General features: G+C 43.3%; 1 protein-coding gene across 10 annotated transcripts in view; it reads left to right on the forward strand.

Annotated features, from left to right (window-relative positions):
• The window catches only part of Myo1b (myosin Ib), a 162,277-nt gene that overhangs the window by 131,717 nt on the left and 11,924 nt on the right, over positions 1-18,636 (forward strand). For 4 of the 10 annotated variants that reach the window (XM_039082950.2, NM_053986.2, XM_063266574.1 and 1 more), the window contains 12 exons: positions 45-107; positions 2,342-2,542; positions 3,615-3,841; positions 5,104-5,304; positions 7,107-7,200; positions 7,955-8,104; positions 10,424-10,492; positions 12,151-12,237; positions 12,481-12,567; positions 14,169-14,255; positions 17,096-17,170; positions 18,383-18,517. In XM_039082950.2, coding sequence (XP_038938878.1) covers positions 45-107; positions 2,342-2,542; positions 3,615-3,841; positions 5,104-5,304; positions 7,107-7,200; positions 7,955-8,104; positions 10,424-10,492; positions 12,151-12,237; positions 12,481-12,567; positions 14,169-14,255; positions 17,096-17,170; positions 18,383-18,517 — 1,476 coding nt within the window. The remainder of the gene's footprint in view (positions 1-44; positions 108-2,341; positions 2,543-3,614; positions 3,842-5,103; positions 5,305-7,106; positions 7,201-7,954; positions 8,105-10,423; positions 10,493-12,150; positions 12,238-12,480; positions 12,568-14,168; positions 14,256-17,095; positions 17,171-18,382; positions 18,518-18,636) is intronic. The other 6 variants (XM_063266575.1, XM_039082953.2, XM_063266576.1 and 3 more) reach the window with 3 other exon arrangements.

The raw sequence follows: 18,636 nt of genomic DNA on the forward strand, positions 1-18,636 counted from the left end.
CACCATTGCCATATGGGTTTGATTTTGTTCGGTTTTGTTTTTAGGACATAGAATGGACTCACATTGACTACTTCAACAATGCTATCATTTGCGACCTAATAGAAAACGTGAGTACTTCGGTATTAAAGGGATTCTCAGTAGAATAATTAACCTTCTGCACATGATCTCACTGCCTTTTACACTAAGCACCTGTATTTCGTACTTTTCTTTGTGTGACGGGAGCTACCGTGTTTAAAGACTTCATGGTAATCCTAAGAACTCATTCTTCACTCCTGAGTGACTGCATGGACAGCTTTTATTATGGTACTTAGCCAAGAACCCCTGGTCTTGTCGCCCTGTCACAGCCCTTTCATGACCTCTTGGCCACCAGCATTTGTGTGCTGGGAGCCCAGGCCCCTGTGGAATGGATGTGTGTGCTGACCAGAGCAGATATGTAGGGGTTTGCACATCAACGTGCCCATTTCATGCCTACAGTCTAGTGCCCTCCTACTGTACCGGTGAGGTTACGGTAGAAAGAGGGAAGAGACACAAACCTCTGAGCTGGATTAACAGGCTATTGCTGGCCTAGCTTTGATTCCGAGAATGTGTACAAGAGGATGCTGTGAGTGTGACAGCAGGAGGCCAAGAACCTGGAACTTTTCAAAGTGTATGTGAGTTTGGAAAGGATAAAAATGGGGGAAATGACTGGGCAATTTTTAGGAAGCTGTTTGAATGTAAGTTTTTGGTTTTAGGCCATATGGTATAGTTTATTGTAGTGAGTGACCTGTAGGAAGCCGCATTTCTGTGGAGACAGGAAACCCCTTTGCCCACCTTAGGGTCGATTGCTTGTGCTTCTGACCTTGATGTTGTCGTCTGAGACAGTGTGCACACTTATTTCTCCTGCCAGCTTCTCACTTGTCCAGGAGACGAGTGCTGTGTTTCCAGAATACCCTCTTGCTCTTGAGTGCACAGCAAACGTTCTGTACTTGTCTCAAATCAGCCCTCGTGGAAGTTACGATTGCCCAGTGTTTTCCCATCAAAGTGCAAGATATTCTTGAAGACATGATCTTCGATTTAGTTGAGCATGGAAAGCAATAAATGATCCAAAAACATCACTTCCTGATAAATATATAAACTTTGTTTCGGAAACTTTGGCTAGCATTAGGAAGGGAAGTGTTGTCACTCTTCCTAAAGAACTCAGAGCTCTTGCCTCAAATCCAGAAATCATACATTTCCTGAAGTTTTTTTTTTTTTTCTAGCAAATTTTGTTACCTGAGGACTCTGCTGTGAGAAGTCTCACTTTCCTGATGAGATTTTTTTTTTTTGTAAACAGCAGGCATTGATTATTTATCTTAGAAGAGGGAACTGCAATAATACACTCAAACATACCCACTTCTCTCACAGAAAAGTCCCTTCTCTAAATGATTGAAGAAACTCATGTTCATGAAAGAAGCCCAAAGCTCAAAGGAAGTGCTTCCTTCCAGCCCCAGTGAACAACAGTATCTATTCTGGGGACGTACTGAGCATACTTGAGAGCCTGCTCTTCCCTTGGGTTTTGTGTGGAATGAGTAAATGCTGGTCAGAGGAGATCATAGCCTTCTGAGGACAGGGCCTTTGCCTTGTCGGAAGTGGGCAGGGTTAAGGGTCAGTGGCTCAGATTGTTTCTGGAATCTCGACTTAGGGGCCTCAGGGACAGTCACAGGAAGCCACACTACCTTTGTTAGCAAAGTAGAAAATTCCTGATTTCTGGTTCAGTCTAGGGCTGGCTTATCTTGAGATAAACAAGACCGTAGAGTCTGAGCACACAAGTAAAATTTCACTCCTATTTAATACCCATTTGGATATTATGTGGAACAAGAGTTTTATTCTGAACATGGTCTGCAGCAGCACTTGATTGCATGATCGTTAAGAACAACACCCTGAAGCACTGCACCAGCCCCTCCCCCCAGACACCCAGCTATACTGTGAGTCTGTGAACGGTCTGGTAACATGAGACCAGTGAGTAAGACCATAAGAGATGGAGCCAGGATATGTAGCATGATGTAGACACCATCATGGTGGCTTCTCAGAGAACTTCAGAATGGGCTTTGGATTTGACAGTGTGAACTTCATTTGTACTGAGGGTTAGCGTCTCGATCCTGTCTGTTGGGGAAGGAACACCAATCAGGTAGCCCCACCCCGCTACATCTGGGTCACTCTGGAAAGAGCTGACTTCTGTGGCCTTTGTGATTGTTTTCTGTTGCAGCTGAACTGAATCTTACGTGTAATTAAGTCCATTGTGTTTGATGTTGTGATTAGGCCTAATTAGAGCAGTGGAGCAAAGAAGGGAGGAAGGAAACACCTTTATTTCTATCCCCCCCAGAACACAAACGGAATCTTGGCCATGCTGGATGAAGAGTGCCTGAGACCCGGCACTGTTACAGATGAGACCTTCCTGGAAAAGCTGAACCAAGTCTGTGCCACCCACCAGCACTTCGAGAGCAGGATGAGCAAATGTTCCCGCTTCCTCAATGACACGACCCTGCCTCACAGCTGCTTCAGAATCCAGCATTATGCTGGCAAGGTACAGGGGAGAACCCCAGACCCACGATGCTGTTCCCAGGGCTTCTGTGCCTCCTGGGACAGAGTCGCTGAACACGGTTGCTGTAGGAGACTAGCGAGTGCTCATGGGCAGTTGAGCCTGAACCATGGTTAACACAACCATGGCTGCATCTTGTTAACACAAGTGAAAGGAAAAGCAAAGCAGTGGCCTTAATGAACACTACAAAGTGTCTTTATGTCATTTTATTATTTTTAGGTCTTAAGTTGTTCTATCAAAAATACTTAGCAAGACTGATAAAGGGTTGGTAAATCGTGCCAGACAAAAAAAGGGGCCTACTGTAAGGTTTTAAAAGCACAAAACGTTTAGCAAAAATCAAGAATTCTTCAGTTGAAATTTTGAGAGACACCGGGTAAAACACCTCGTTGAAATTTTTTTCCTCTGTATTTGAGGAAGTTGTTCTCAATGAAACAGTTTGAATTGTAGGCTAATTTTTAGGACCCCAAAAGGTTATTGATTAGAGTTAATACTGCCTTTATAAACAGGAATGGAAGCCTCATGGGGGAATTCCTTAGTTATGCATTTAGTGAAAATGAGATAATCCTGGATTGCCTTTGATTCCAGGACACCAGAGCACTGGCCTTTGCTTCGCTTCATTGGCCTAGTATTAGACCTGCATTCCTGCTCAATTTCTCTGTTGCTTAGGATGTCTGTGAAAATGTCCATGTTACCTGTTTTTGATCCCTTTCTAATTTGAAACAGACTAGCATGTGAGCAAAGAAAGAATGTTTTTTTAATTCTCAGATATATTCAGACATATATATACCCATACCAAAAAACATCTAACATCCTTTAAAAGCATTATAACATTGTTGGAGTTTATTCTTGCAAATTCTGGATGACATTACAGGCTTTGTTTGTTTCTTTCTGTGCCTTCAAGAGGTGTAACTCAAAGTTAGAAGCAAGCCTAGTATCAGTGTGTGACTAGAGCACGGGGGTTTCTGATGTTGGAGGAGTCTGGGTGTCATCATTGCTTGACACTGTCCTGTGCCCGGAGCCATCAGTGAGTCCCATTTGCTGTCACTGCCACTCACAGGTGCTATACCAGGTGGAAGGGTTTGTTGACAAGAACAATGACCTTCTGTACCGAGACCTGTCTCAAGCCATGTGGAAGGCTGGCCATGCCCTCATCAAGTCTCTGTTCCCTGAAGGGAATCCTGCAAAGGTCAACCTGAAAAGGCCTCCTACTGCAGGGTCCCAGTTCAAGGCGTCGGTGGCCACCCTGATGAAAAACCTGCAGACCAAGAACCCGAACTATATCAGGTACTTCTGGAACATGAGTTAATATCTAAGAACATTTAAGGAAGCCTGTATCGTCGCTGGTTTTGTTGTCATTGTTGTTGTTTTGTTTCATTTTGTTTTTCCAGCTTCTAAGGTCCTCTTAGATGTGATTTGCTTGGGATTTAGGAAGGTCCAACTAGGGCTAGAATTTGCAGTAGAGAAGCAGTAGGGACTTTGCTGTTTGATAGAGCAGATGTCAGCTCACATCTCGCCCTTGGAATTTCAATGAGGGATAAACCAGAGTGAGTGGCATTTTTTTTTTTTTGTATGTGTGTATCATCTATATCAGTAGACACACAAATAAGCAAATTATCCTTCCTTGATTTACCCAAGTGAGAGCACATATTGGGAGAAAACTTCATTTTTCAAAAATAGCCAGTGGTTTTTGATCATTTGCTTTCCTTAGTCTCGGTTGAGCGGAGTTTCCAAATTTTCTTGGGGCGCCATTTACCTGTGAAGCAACACACACAGATTTGAGGTGAACAGTTCGATTACTTTATAATGGTAGTGTTTACCTTGGCAGCATCACCTGGGTTGAGATGTAAAACATGCACCATCACCTTAGGGAGTTCTTTGTTGTCTGGTTTTTATGTGTTCCCCAAGGTCGTGAGGTGGTCCTCATAGGCTTGCTAATAGAATCTTGGCAGCCTAATTTCAGACGTAAGGCTAAACTCTTACCACTCACTGTCCTTGGTCTCCTTATCAATAACTTTATCAGTGTATGTCTAAGAGACTGGGTAGACTTTCCCATTTATTTGTCTGTTGCCCTTGTTTAATTAATTCATAGAGTAGATTTAAGTGGTAAAAGGAAAACTATAAAAACATCAAGACAGAACCAGGTAAGATTTAATTTGTGTTCAGTGTGTGTTGAGAGAGATCACTTAGCAGTTGTATATCCACAAACCATGGCTGTTTAATAGTAGAATCAGTCAGGATGGGAATAGCTGCTATGTGATCCAGAGCTAATAATGACTTCCACAAGTCTGGCATTTATTTCTATGTAAGGACTTTCAGTGTAAGAGCTCTGCACTAATAGCAAAAAATTATCAGTGCCATTGAATCTCTTAAATGTTTTTTTTTATTACAGCATATACAATATTGTATTTATTCCGAGTGTACTGTGTAATGGTTTGAAATAATTAGAAATGATTTGGTTTTCCGAGAATAGTAAATGACTACTGTGAAGTGATTGGGGTAAGATTCACTGGCAGCGTTTAAAACCTAAAATACTTGAAACGTTTTAGGTGCATCAAGCCGAACGATAAAAAGGCCGCTCACATTTTCAGTGAGAGTCTCGTGTGTCATCAGATCCGGTACCTGGGTCTTCTGGAGAACGTTCGAGTGAGACGGGCAGGCTATGCCTTCAGGCAGGCCTATGAACCTTGTCTGGAAAGATACAAGATGCTTTGCAAACAAACATGGCCTCACTGGAAGGGACCAGCAAGGTAGGGGACTTTCTGGCCGTTGCAATTATCAGCTTTTAAAGTATCCAAGTAGCATTGTATTTTGATTTGGTTTGGTTTTGTGCCTGTAGATTTGTTGGGTATGTGCTTTCCCTTAGGATACCATTGCAGATAGTCCTTGCTATGGAGGTGTCAGTTTTCTTTGACAGTGAAATGGAACACGTGAAATCTGCACTTGGAACTTGAATGACTATAAATGTTTGAGATATACACATGGTGAATTGATAGTTAATATGTGAACTCTGTAGGTTATAGATGGTTAGAGAAGAGGCCTCTTGAATCGCCATTCTCAGCTGTCTGCTGAGATTTGTTCCTAGAGAGAACAGGAGGGTGTGAGGTAAAGGTCTTAGCTGTGGCTCTTGTGTCCATCCGTAGACTTGAGAAGCAGCACGATGCTTGTTAAGCTGGCCTAGAGAGTACGGCTTAGCCACAAGTCTTCCCTGATTCCCTAGTCCCGAGCGGAATACTGGGCACTGCAAGCTTTCTCTTCAGACATTGCTTTTGCTTGTGAGCGGTCCACATACAGAGAACGAGTGTGCTGTACAGCAGCTGTGACAGGAGAGAAGTCAGGCCTGTGAGAAACCTCTACTCTTAGCAGCCAGAATTGCTGGTTATGGGGGGGTCTGTAGAAGTCTGAATATTGCCGGAGGGCCAGCATGCCTGCTTCATGGGTGAGGCGGGCACTCGGGGACTTTCATCTTGTTGTGTCAAGGTTACATGTACGTTCTTAGCTGGACCTGGCTGTTTTCAGGAGATTGAGCAGTAATTAGACATACAGCCTGAGCTATGGAGAAGAGGTAAGTGTAGTCTGATGTCTAATGTAGACCCGGGGTATTGTTTCTACATACCGTTAATTTCTAGGATATTGTGCTAAATATGCCGTCACAAGGAGCACTGTTTACTCCTTGTCTGGTAGGCAGTCCACAGGTTGATGGAGCCAGGCTAGTTTTAGAAACTGATGTTGAAAAGCAAGGTCAAGGCCTTGTTCCTGCCGCATGAAGCTCGTGTTCTGTAGCATGTCATGGGTCTGACATTTAACACTGTTTTGGACTGTGCTCAGCATCTGAAGAATGAGAGGAATATTAAATGTTTCAGGAGAGGCCTGAAGAGATAGCTCAGTAGTTAGGAGCCACCTTGGTTAGGTTCTCAACATCTGCATGGAAAGTCACAGCATCTGTAATTCATGTTCTAGGACATCCAGTGTGTCTTGTCTGCAGAGGCACCGACCAGTCAACGATGCACACACACATATGCCATTCCTGGCCCCCACTGATACATTAATTGACTTGTTTTGTATTGCTAATGAAATCAAGAAATACCTGTATTTCTTAGTAGATAGTTCTGAACCTAGACTTGCTTTTACAGTCTTTGGGGTTAGTTTGGGGAAGCAAATCCTAAATCCTTTGGTGGAAGACGACGATTGCTAGAAGAGTAGTGACTCTAAACAATGTGGCAGTGTTGGGACTAGAGAGATGGGTCATCAGGTAAAGTGCTGCAAGGCCTGACCACCTAAGGACCCACATGGTGGAAGGAGAATCTGTTGCTTCCTACGAGTTGTCCCTGATCTACGCACATGCACACACACCCCAAACGTCTTTTTTTTTACTGTAGCTTATTTGTGTGTTAATGAGAACATAAGATATGATATGGCATGATATGACAGAATCACCTCATTATGTTTCCATTACAGTTATTATGATATAATACGATATGATATGATATTGGGTCAAGTCATTTTTGTAACTCGGGAAAAGCACTGTTTTGGGTTTTGTTTACTCTTTTAGGTCTGGTGTGGAAGTTCTGTTTAATGAGCTAGAGATTCCCGTGGAAGAGTACTCCTTCGGTAGATCCAAGATATTCATCCGAAACCCAAGGACAGTATGTAATCTTTACACTCTGAACTTGAATCCCATGCTTGGAGCCTAGTTTCTGAGGCACCACAGTCAAGGCCATATTCTTTTATCTGACCGAAGTATCTTAGAGCTGGATCAAGTAAGAGATGGTATTTATATAACACTGAAGCTGTCTGAGAGATGGTACAAAACTTAAGAAATGAAGACAAGACTACCGTATCAAACCTTCGCTAAACCTCCCTGATTTATAACTTGTAGCAAGTGGAAGGACCGGTCAGTGTTTGTAGCATCTAGTTACACAGTGGTTTTTAGAATTACAGCTCCATAGGTGCTGGGAAAACATGGGAGGAAACAGTTTTCAGAGTGTATCAAATTCATAGACCTCCTTAGAGTCTCTGGGAGTCTTTGTATAAAGTGGTAGGCATAAAGTATAATTAATATCGCAAATGATTTAGTGATAATGGACATTTAGAGAGTTTGAGAAATACTTAGGTTGTTGAAGAAAAAAGGCTGACGTGTCTCTTCACAGAGCACGCATTTTTGACCCTCTGTGGACCGATTAGGAATAGTGATTTCCTGTCTGAGCATCCTTTACTGGAAAATCTGAACTCCAGAGTGAACTGGATCTTCTATGGATCTGTCAAAGTATTTTCCCCCTGCACCAGTGATCTATAGCATATATCATTCAAGTAGCTAATTTCAACATCCTGCAAATTCCTTTCATGTATGCCATTAGGTTTTTAGGACTTTGGCTAAGTCTGTCTATTGTTTTATATTAGTTATTCCAATTAGAAGACCTAAGGAAGCAGCGGCTGGAGGACCTGGCCACTCTCATTCAGAAGATTTATCGAGGATGGAAATGTCGTACACATTTTCTGCTCATGAAAAGAAGCCAAGTCGTGATTGCCGCCTGGTACAGGAGATACGCGGTGAGTCTGTTGTTACAACCTGAGGCTAACTTCTCAACATTCTCTATGTGCTTATTGTGTTTGTAACTTTTACATAGCCAAAATTTCCCAACAACCTCTGGAAATGGTTGTTACTCCTTTTTTAACATGAGAGAACACGCCCTGAGCTGCTGGGTACCCTGCCTGCTGCTGTCATTGGCCGAGCATGGGTTTGAGCCTAATCATTTCCAGAGCGTGGGTTTAGTGTTTCAGACTGCTTGGTACTGATCTCCAGGAAGCATGTAGCAGGAATTCTATTTCTAGTGTTGTCATCAGTTTGAGGAGACTGTGTCATATCCTTTCACTGTGATGGGATCAGTTCTTTAAAAAGGCTGGCTGGCTACATTCATTGAGCAGCATTGAAGACGGAGGAGTACCAGAGTGCCAGAAATCTCTTTTAGAAATCTCTTCCAGCTAGAGGATCGGATTTTCACTAGTCCTCAGATATCTGGCCCTACTGTGGAGAAGGAGTCAATAAAGTATATTTGCTTAGTTAATACAGAGCTTCTTTTCGGAAGTGTATCAGTTGGTTGACCACTTTGTTAGAGACATCCATCCCACAGGTCTGAGAAGGACCTCATCCACCATCATGTAAATTTATTTAGGTTGTGTTTCTTGCAAATGAATTGCAGTGATAAGAAAGAGCACAGCTTATCAATGTTTCCACTCTATGCTTCTTCTCTGCAAAGGTAAAAAATGTTTTAAATTTGCAGTCAGGTCTTATTTAGTGCATTCTTCCCTCCGCTTCTAAGGAGACATTTTTTCTGTAAGACAAAAATTAAGATAAAATCTATAGTTTTGTGAAATACATAATAGAATTACCAAATTTGGAGACATGATGATGCTTGAAGTCTTTTAGTGAGGTCTTTGATTGCTTGTTCCAATTAGGAAGATCACAGCCACACTCCAAGTCTTAGAGTGACTACACTCATGTCCATTCAGCTAAGACACAGCAGACTGTAATCATTCTGCCTGGTGGCTATGGGCTCTCCGAGCACACAGCAGCGCTTTCTTAACTTTGTACATTCATGATGCTCTTTTCTGTTTGCCCCAGAAAGGAAGGACCAACAAATAACCCATCTTCAAGAAAGAATTTTTATCACTGCTTATTTTGGAGTCATTAAGAAAACTCAAGCTTGAGTGCGTCCTGAATTAATCTGTCTTAAATTCTACAAACAGCTTTGAAGTAACTACTGTGCTCAAAGAGTAGCAAAGTGGACCCACAACCTGGTTTCTGACTTGATCAAGTTTACCTTTAGCAAGGGAAAATAGATATCTGTCTAGTTAGGGCTATTGTTGTTGTGATCAACACGTAACCAAAGCAGCTCGGGTGGGAAGGGTTTACTTAGCATTCCACCTCCACATTCCAAGTTCATCACTGAAGGGAGTCAGGACGGGAACTCACACAGGGCAGGAGCTTAGAGGCAGGAGATTATGCGGAGGCCATGGAAGGGTGCTGCTTACTGGTTTGCTCTCCTTGGCTTGCTCAGCTTTTCTGGAGGGATATTTCAAGCCAAAATCTGTATCGCCCACCTCCCTCCACTACTTCTGATGATCCAGATGAAGCCTAGGCTCTTGGAAGATATCATGAGAGAATAGGAACCAGCCGTCATGCTTCACAGGGAAAGGTTAACAACCTGACCTGAGTGTTTTCGAAAGTCTTTGCATTTTCCTCAGTGTTGCCCATCTGAACCCCAACGTTCATTCCAAACCAAAAAATTGGAAGGGCATCGTTTTCTTGGGAGCGTCCTAGCACCATCAACTCTACTGCAAGGCCAGTGGACGTGGAGCTTGTTGAGCCAAAGTGTAGTTGAGTGCCTTTCACGGTGTTGACTTTGATCCAGCCTATCCTCACGGGTGAGGTTGGAGTGAGACCCACGCATTCTCAGGATTCTGTATGGGGCTTGCTGAAAATTACCCTGTCCCCACTTGAAGCAGAGTAAGCATAGCCAGTCTAAAAATGACCTGAAGGTTAGAGGTAGGCTGGCCCAGTGAGACGCTTGGTGGAAAATGGCGCCAAGAAGATACTACTCTCAAAAAGTAGGCGCAAAGCAATGTGGGTCAACTCAGACTGCTCTGTTGGTGGTGGGTAGTGTAGGGAAGGCTGCCTCACAGCGTCAAGCAGCGAACAGTTATTGGTAAGAGTGGAACAGCATTCTTCATGTGGAACAGACTTACTGTAATAATGTCGGACTGTCTAACCTTTCAGTTTCTAGGATTGTGGGTGACAGGCATCCACCACTCAGAGTGAACAGATCCCCTTCTCTAGCTGACTATTCACAGCCTCCCTTTATCCTGCAGCAACAAAAGCGATATCAGCAGATAAAGAGTTCAGCCCTGGTGATTCAGTCTTACATCCGGGGCTGGAAGGTGAGTTTCAATAAGTGTGCTTTGTTTATGTGGGAGCTGGGGTTCTTCATAAAGGGTAAAGTCTTCAAGCTCACTCTGCAGGGAAAGCTTCCTCATCTCCACCTGTTCTGTAAACGGCCTCATGGGAAGAGTAAATATTATGGGGCCAAGCAGGGAACCCTGGTGACCATGTCTTGGCTGCTTCCTTCTAATCAGCTTTATGTTTTTTTCAAGCCTTTGTTCTCTAAGCAGGAAGTCGTCCCTGAAATAACACTGTATATAATCTCAATATCCTCAGGCCCAGTGGTTTTGAGAGAAGCTATTGTCTAGCAAGCTGTCTTACAGCCACTGCCTGAGTCCCGTGGCTCTTAGCCACACATCTTTCCAGTGATGATCCCCGGCAGCCTCCTTATAGTGACTGGATGCTCCTGGCTCTAGCTAGGGCTCTCCTAGGAGAAAAGGGGGTAGTCACAGTTGCTACGTTGGTTCCAGATCCTTCCAGCTAAGGCTTGGTTCAAGGGTCAGTGTTCTGACTTATACAACCTGCAAGCCAAGAGTGGTTTTTATATTTTGAACCATCATAAACAAAAAGCAGAAAAGAGTTCAAAGCATGTGAAAAGTATATGAACTGTGTATTTTAATATCCATACATAAAGACGTGACCGTGTTCATTTCCTGACTCCTCATTGATACACAGAGAGAGAGAGAGAGAGACAGAGAGACAGAGACAGAGACAGAGAGAGAGCCTCACTATCTTTTTTTTTTTTTTTCTTTTTTTCGGAGCTGGGGACCGAACCCAGGGCCTTGCGCTTGCTAGGCAAGTGCTCTACCACTGAGCTAAATCCCCAACCCCGAGCCTCACTATCTTCCTCTTTGCAGAAAAAGTTTACTGACCTCAGACCCCTCCCTCCAGTCCTACTCTAGGATTTTTCTGGCTGCTTTCCTAGAATGTTCTAGATCCAAGAGGGATAATTTCAGGTTGTGGTCAGTCTATAGCTTCTTGAAAGGATACAGGCTGGGCTACAAATCTAGCTTCATTGATTGGTATAGACCTTGCCCAGATTAAAGGCTTATCCAAGTTAATGTGGCTAACTGCCTGTAGGCTCTTCCCTGACTAGGTTTCTAGGCTCTGGGACTAGTCGGTTTACAGGCTAGAGACCCCCAGGCCAGGACCTGAAGTTTATTCACAAGCCAGGTGCCACTAGTAGCTTGCACAACAACTGAAAAGGCATCACTGGTTTGGATAAGAAACAAAAATCTTTTGATTTGAAAGGATAGCCACAGCGACTTCCAACAGAATGAACAAAGAGATTCAGTAGACTTTTGGAGAACCTTATAGAAATCTGGCCATCATCTGAAAACGGTTCTCTACCTCCTATGAGTGGCAGCCTGCCTTACCGTGGCCATATTCTTCCCTAGCGTGTCCCATCCATGGTGGGAGGCCGCCTTCCCCCTGGTGAGATCACCCTGCCATGCCAGTGTCTCCCAGCATGCACTGCTTGTCTCAGTGGCTTCACTGGGCCATGTGTATTTGCACTGAAACCTCTTTGGAAATTATTTTATACCCACCATTAATTTAATTTCATGAAATGCATGCACGAGTGCACACACACAGAGAGAGAGAGAGAGAGAGAGAGAGAGAGAGAGATGGGTACATGAGGATGATTTCTCTACCATAGGCTAGAAAAATCCTGCGGGAGCTGAAGCATCAGAAACGCTGCAAGGAGGCAGCCACCACCATCGCAGCATACTGGCACGGCACCCAGGTAGGCCAGAGGCCCTGAGGAGGGTAGTTCGGTGGGGAGTAACCGCAGAGCCGAAGATCCTCGCTTGAGCTACTGAGCACATTTGCCTCTTGCCCTTTGCGGCGTTTCGGTGTGGGTGGCAGCACATGCTTTTGCACTTAGCATCGGTGGTGACTGGTGTCTCCTTTTCTGTCTCCATTGAGCAGCAGCAGCAGCTTTTCCTGCCTTAACTCTTTCTGTAACTCCTTTTCAAACGCACCACAGGCGCGAAAGGAGCGGAGGCGGCTGAAGGACGAGGCTAGGAATAAGCACGCTATTGCAGTTATTTGGGCTTTCTGGCTTGGATCGAAGGTACTTGATGCCCACGTCCCATCACCGAGCCCGGGAATCCTGCAGGAGCCAGCCCTGGCCTCTAGCCTAGCAGGGATGAATGACTGCAGTTGGTAGTCACCTCCGTGCATGATCTGGCAGCCAAATTAATGAAACCGGGAATGCTAGATGTAGTATGCCGTGGAAGCTTTGGCATGCGAAGAGCAAAAAACTAACCTCACTAATAAGGCTCTAGCATAGGTTGTTTTTGTTTGTTTTTGTTTTTTTAATTCTCTAAGTTAATTTGCATGGTGAGTGCCCACTCTCCCCACTCTTGAATGCTGGCCAGATTTTAGGGATAGTTGTATGCAGGGGGGGCATGTGGAGAATGTTCGTATTGGGGTTCGGATCCGTTTATACAGTGTGTTGACAAAATAATGCCAGTTACGCATGCTTTACAAGAATTAATCCCTGAGTGAAACCGCGTTTCAGGCCGAACGTGGCATCTGTTGGTTACTGTAAGCCAAACGGTGTCACGTGTACAGGGAAGGATCATCCGTGATTTCACAGAAATCCGTGTTCGTGTGGAGCTAGCCATACTTACCAGGGAGGAATCCCAGGAATTTCAGCATTGCTGTTTGATTTCAGGAACAAAGGCCCCGTGGAACTCACTGACCCTGGCAGACTCTGGGCTCTGTGGGCATTTCACATTTCACACACCCCCACGGAACAAGAGATTTTCTAATTAGAAAATCAAAAGTCATCTTTCCTTAAAAGGTGTACTCCAGTTGGGGACATGGAACTCTACAGAGTCTGGTGTTTGTCAGCATTGCAAGCCCATCTTGTGAGAAGACGTCCACTTTGTGGGCTCCATTAAAAGGTTCCCTAAGACTGACCAAAATTGTTCATTTGTGTTTTTTCCAAAGTCTATAAAAACCAGCCTAGTGCCTTAGCCGATTTAGGGAAGTGACCCAGTAGTCATGGCGGTCCTGTCCTTACTCCTAGTCTCGGGAATGGAAGGTCCAAAAGTTAGCGCCTATCTCTGTCTTGTGCAACAGTGTGCCTGAGATTGGCTTCCCCTGAGGCATCTTGTAAACCTGTCAGTTCTATCATTTTTTGCCTGATTTCACTTTTTAGTGTGTTATATACTATTTGGGATCCTGGTCAAAATGTATTTATTTTGGGCGGTGTGAGGGCTTGATCCCAGGGCCTTCTGAATGTTAGCTAAGCAGTCTGCCACTGAGCTGGGTTTACCCTAGTGCAGTTCAATTTTCCATGCTGCTTCTAGCTCACACCGGAAAGGACCTCTGTGTTTTTGTTAGTTTTCCTCTTTTGTTTGTTTTATTACTTTTTGCAGTTTTCAACATTGTCATTCACAGAGTTGGTTTGTTTTTTTTTTTTTATTCATCCAAATGAAGACTATCAGAGAGCTTCATAGCAAAGTCAAGTCTAGAGAGAGCATATCTCAAGGGCTTTGAGGAAATGTGGCATCAGATCCTTGGGTCGAAATGAGTGTACTCTGTTCCTCTGCTGTGCTGCGGTCCTGCTCCGACAGTGGCTCTCCTGTTTGGTGGGGGGATCTTTTCTCTCATTTGTGCAGTCTGCATTGGGCTGTCTCTTATTGACTATCTAAAACATTCTAGGCACGAAGGGAATTGAAACGCTTGAAGGAGGAGGCTAGGCGTAAGCATGCAGTTGCTGTCATTTGGGCTTACTGGCTTGGACTGAAGGTACTTTCTTCATGACTTCTCCTGCCCTGGTGAACATAAAGCCTCGCACCTACTAACCCGAGAAAACTGGAGGCGCTTCCTGCTGTCTGCGGTCTTATGAGATGTCATCTTGACTAATCTTGTTTCATGTTTAAAAAAAAAAAACAAAAGCCAAAAAAAAACATACACAGTTTTCTCATCTTAATGTGATTTTAATCTCTTTAATGAGTGTGATGCAGTATATTTTATCCAAGACGTGTTTTCTGAGTTTTGGTTTATTTATGGCCTTTTACATCATGAGGCAGAGTGCAGTCCTTGAGCTGGAAACTGATCTTCCATTCTCAGTGGCTTGCGTCAGGGTGGCAAGCTCTGTTCCCGTCTGTCTGCCTGTGTTCTCACTGAGGGCTCGAGTGGAGCTTTCTTCCAAGTGATCATGGCTCAGCACAGATCAGAGTAAATGCGATGACGGAGATCATGAAGTTCAAAGAACTCTAAGGTTCAAAGACCGTGCGATAAAGGCAGGTGCTAGAGTAAATAAGGAGATTTGGCTGCAAGCACTGAAAACCTGCAGGCAGTAGAAGGATCTGGTCTTCCTGATCAGAATTAACTAACACAGTGAGACCATCCCATCACCCTCGGAGGTGATCGGGGCCCTTTCCATACCACTCCTCTTTAGTATTCTGATTTAGTCCAGTAACGTTAACTCTTAATCTAAATATTTGAGAATGAGCTAAGAAGTTATTGATTGTGCATTTTAGCACCCTTCAGAAACATCCCTGAATATTGCTTTCAATAATCTCCATTTCCCCTGAAAGTTCCTCCTGAAAACATTAATCATCCTTTGATTACTCTGAGTATTCATGAGGGAATTCAGAAGTAACTTCAGCATGCATTTAACGGATGTTCTATTTGACAAATTGTAAACACCACCTTTACATGCTCTCTTTGGAAGCCGAGCAAAACAAAACATTTCCCATTTTATTTGGGTCTAGATTTGCATCATAGTTTTTATATTTGCAAGGAAGCAGGCAGTATCGAACTCCACATCCTGATCTCTGGGTTTCTGTGTGTATGCTTTCAAACTATTTTTTCACTGGAAGTGTGCAGTAGCAGTGGACAAGGTGAATGCTATTTCTACAGAATTAACCAGGCTTGCTCTAACTGTCAGTCATCCCCCCACCCCCTTGGTTTCTAATGAGACAGAAGCACCTCATTATGTTTCCATTACTATTATTATGAAAGAGATTTAAGCTTTTTAGAAGTTTAAGATTATACTAAATTTGTCCCTTTGTCATGGAAACAAGTTATACTGATGTGAGTAGTACTTTTATCCTTTGAAATGGTTTGATTTCCTTGCATTAATAAGTACAACTGGACCCTTTTAGGATTCCTAGTCCTAGTCCTCGGCAAGGTCCCCATTGTGAGAAGAATGTGGTGGTGCCAGGTTTTTACCGTATGTAGCTTTATTTGGGGGCGCAGCCATCTGTCCTGTGGGATATCAGAAGTCGTACTGACAGAGCTCAGGTACAATGAGGTTCAGCTGCATAGCATGGCTTCCGCACTGCCTCAAGGGGGGTGCTCCCATGTAGCAGACCTCTCTTTAACTTGCCTTTCCCCTCTGTGCCCCTTGACCCTTATAAGCTGGAGGTCTGAAATGCTTATAAATCTAAAAACTCCATGGCTGAAAGAGAAATGGCAGCTAGAACATGGATTTAAAGGGAGGACTGCCTGTATAGTGTATATGTCCAAGTGTAAACTTTAGATATTCTATGTTGTATAGCACGGTCTGGGGTTCAAACACTTCAGGCAGGCAGGTAGCGCAGAAGAGGAAGACAGCAGGCTGCTTAGGGCCGATTGGGTGTCCAGCGTGGAACCTGCAGTTCTCTTCATGGAAAACCACTGCTGTTCACTGTCCTGTAGAAACGGGGCATCCCTGTTACTGCAGCTTAGAACGTTTTAACAGAAGCCCGCAACCTAAAGTGTGGTGTGAAGTTATGAATTTAAAAACACATGTGTGAAATGTTTAGCTGCAGACTGAATTTGGCTCATAGGCTTCTATTTCTCAGACTTCCACTCTACATGTATTTTAAGCACATGTATTTAAGCCCAGAAAACCAGGAAGCTGGAGAAAAAGATATAGAACATCGAGATACATAGATAAGCTAATATTTTGCTGATTTCTAACTCCCATTTGTATGTAGATGATAATAAATATTTTGTGTATCCCCCTGAGTTTTACTATCACAGTATCAGCTTTAACCATCACTCATTAATTCTGTAAATACCTTACTTAGTCATTAGACATTAATATCTGAAGTAGATTATGACATTAGTTTCGGGAAAGTTTATATTTAAAATGACAGGGTTCTTAAGCGCTCATTAAGTATAAAGTTTGATGTGGTCCGAAGGAAGATAATGATAGCCTAAAAGCTTCTAAGTTTCTTATTTTTAGCTGCATTCACGTCTGTCGTGTACCAGTAAAATCACCAGCGGTTTTAGGCAGGATTTTTGGAAATTTCAATCTAGTTCTTCAGATAATCTGCCAAAAAACATCTGAAGGAGAAACCACCTTACATGATGTTTTACGAAACGTTCTCTAATTGACAGATTTGCAGCTATTCCTCTGAGGAGTTTAGGCCAACGTGAAGCCGTGTAAGAACCAGTAGGATTTAGTGTATCAGTTCACGGTTTGTTTTTCTCTGTCGTAATTGCCACCATCTAAGTACGCAGCCATCAGTTTTCTCAACCCAGAAAGGACATTTGTAGATGTGCGTGTTCTCTATGCTTTGATTTGTAAAGAATTATGTCATTATGAGCACCTGCCAGCCTTGTTCTAACCATCGGTCTGCTTCCTTTTAAAGGTACGAAGGGAGTACAGGAAATTCTTTAGAGCAAATGCTGGAAAGAAAATCTATGAGTTTACACTTCAAAGAATTGTAAGTCAATAACTGTGTATGTGGCTAATTAGCACTGTTAGATTAACCACTGAATAGTACCACCTCAATAAAAGGTGACCTTTTTAAAACACACATAAATCATAGCTTTAAAAAGACTTTAGTAGACTTTATTGTCTTCTCCAAGTTCAAATAGAACTGTGTGAGAATAGTTAGGAGTCTGTGATTGATACAGTTGATAAAATGCTTATTTTATTTGACATAGAAAACTGGGAAAGTGAAATGAGGAAAGGTAGGTTCTTTCTCTGTTAAAATGCTATAGACTCTATCTGGAGGGTGAGATTGACAGATGCGTTGCTGAGAGCAAGATGGCAGGGAGCAAATGTGGCTGCGGCTGCCTTCTGGGGTAGCCCTACAGTCAGCGAGTTCTCCTGCTTATTTGTAACATGAATGAGTAACTTCTGTGGGTCTTCTTTGACCATGTAAGGCTTTTCCAGTCAGTGCCTAGCCCACATTAGACCCTTTGACACTTACTTGATAGAGTTGTGTCCTAGGAAACCACATCATATGTTGAGAAGACCTGTGCCAAGAGCCCATTTACCGTACCTAACCTACTGAGCTTCACAATTTAGCCACATGGTCCAGTCCTGGTGGTTTGGCCAGCTGAGTCCTGTGCTCATCTGCCCTGCACCCACTGATGCACGCACACATGCCAAGTGTGGTTTCTACTGAGTACACATTGCTCTCCCACCATCATAGAGTCAGAAATTCCCAAGTTGAAATATCTCAAGTTAGGGACCGTTTTTGTTCTGTAGTATGGCTCATCCAAAACTTTCTACAACGACAAATATATTCTGTAACTTTAGATCGTGACCACTATCCACATGTAGCTTATACCCCACTGCAACTGAGGGACTTGCTGTTTACTTAGAGTCCCCTATAATGCAAGTGTAAGTAGCTACGTCCTGTGAGAGGCTCCCTGTTGAGCAGAGCAGCTCTACTGTGGTGTAGGTGTTAACTCGTGATGATGGGAGTAATTGTACCTGTAGTCATCTTTCTTGATAACTGTTTGGGGGCGCACATATCCCCTAGAAGGTATGAAAGACTTATAAAGTTATCAAAGGAGACACACTATTTTATTGGCTAAAACTAATCAATTCTTTTAACAGCTGTTCTGGTTGATCACAAATGTGTATCACACTATCTTTCTGGTGTATTTTCCTCATTGAATGTTTTCTGTCAACCCCAATACAGGTGCAAAAATACTTGTTGGAAATGAAAAATAAAATGCCTTCCTTGTCACCAATAGATAAAAATTGGCCATCAAGACCTTACCTATTCTTGGATTCGACTCACAAGGAGCTAAAAAGGATCTTCCACTTGTGGAGGGTAAACTATGCGATGGTTCACTTTTTTCTGAGCTTACTCTTGGTTTAAGTGTCGGTAGGCTGCCATATAAAGTCAGATCTTAATACATCTGTCACCTTGACATACTTTTTTCCAAGCTT

Source organism: Rattus norvegicus, chromosome 9, assembly GCF_036323735.1.
Source record: "Rattus norvegicus strain BN/NHsdMcwi chromosome 9, GRCr8, whole genome shotgun sequence".
NCBI lineage: Eukaryota > Metazoa > Chordata > Mammalia > Rodentia > Muridae > Rattus > Rattus norvegicus.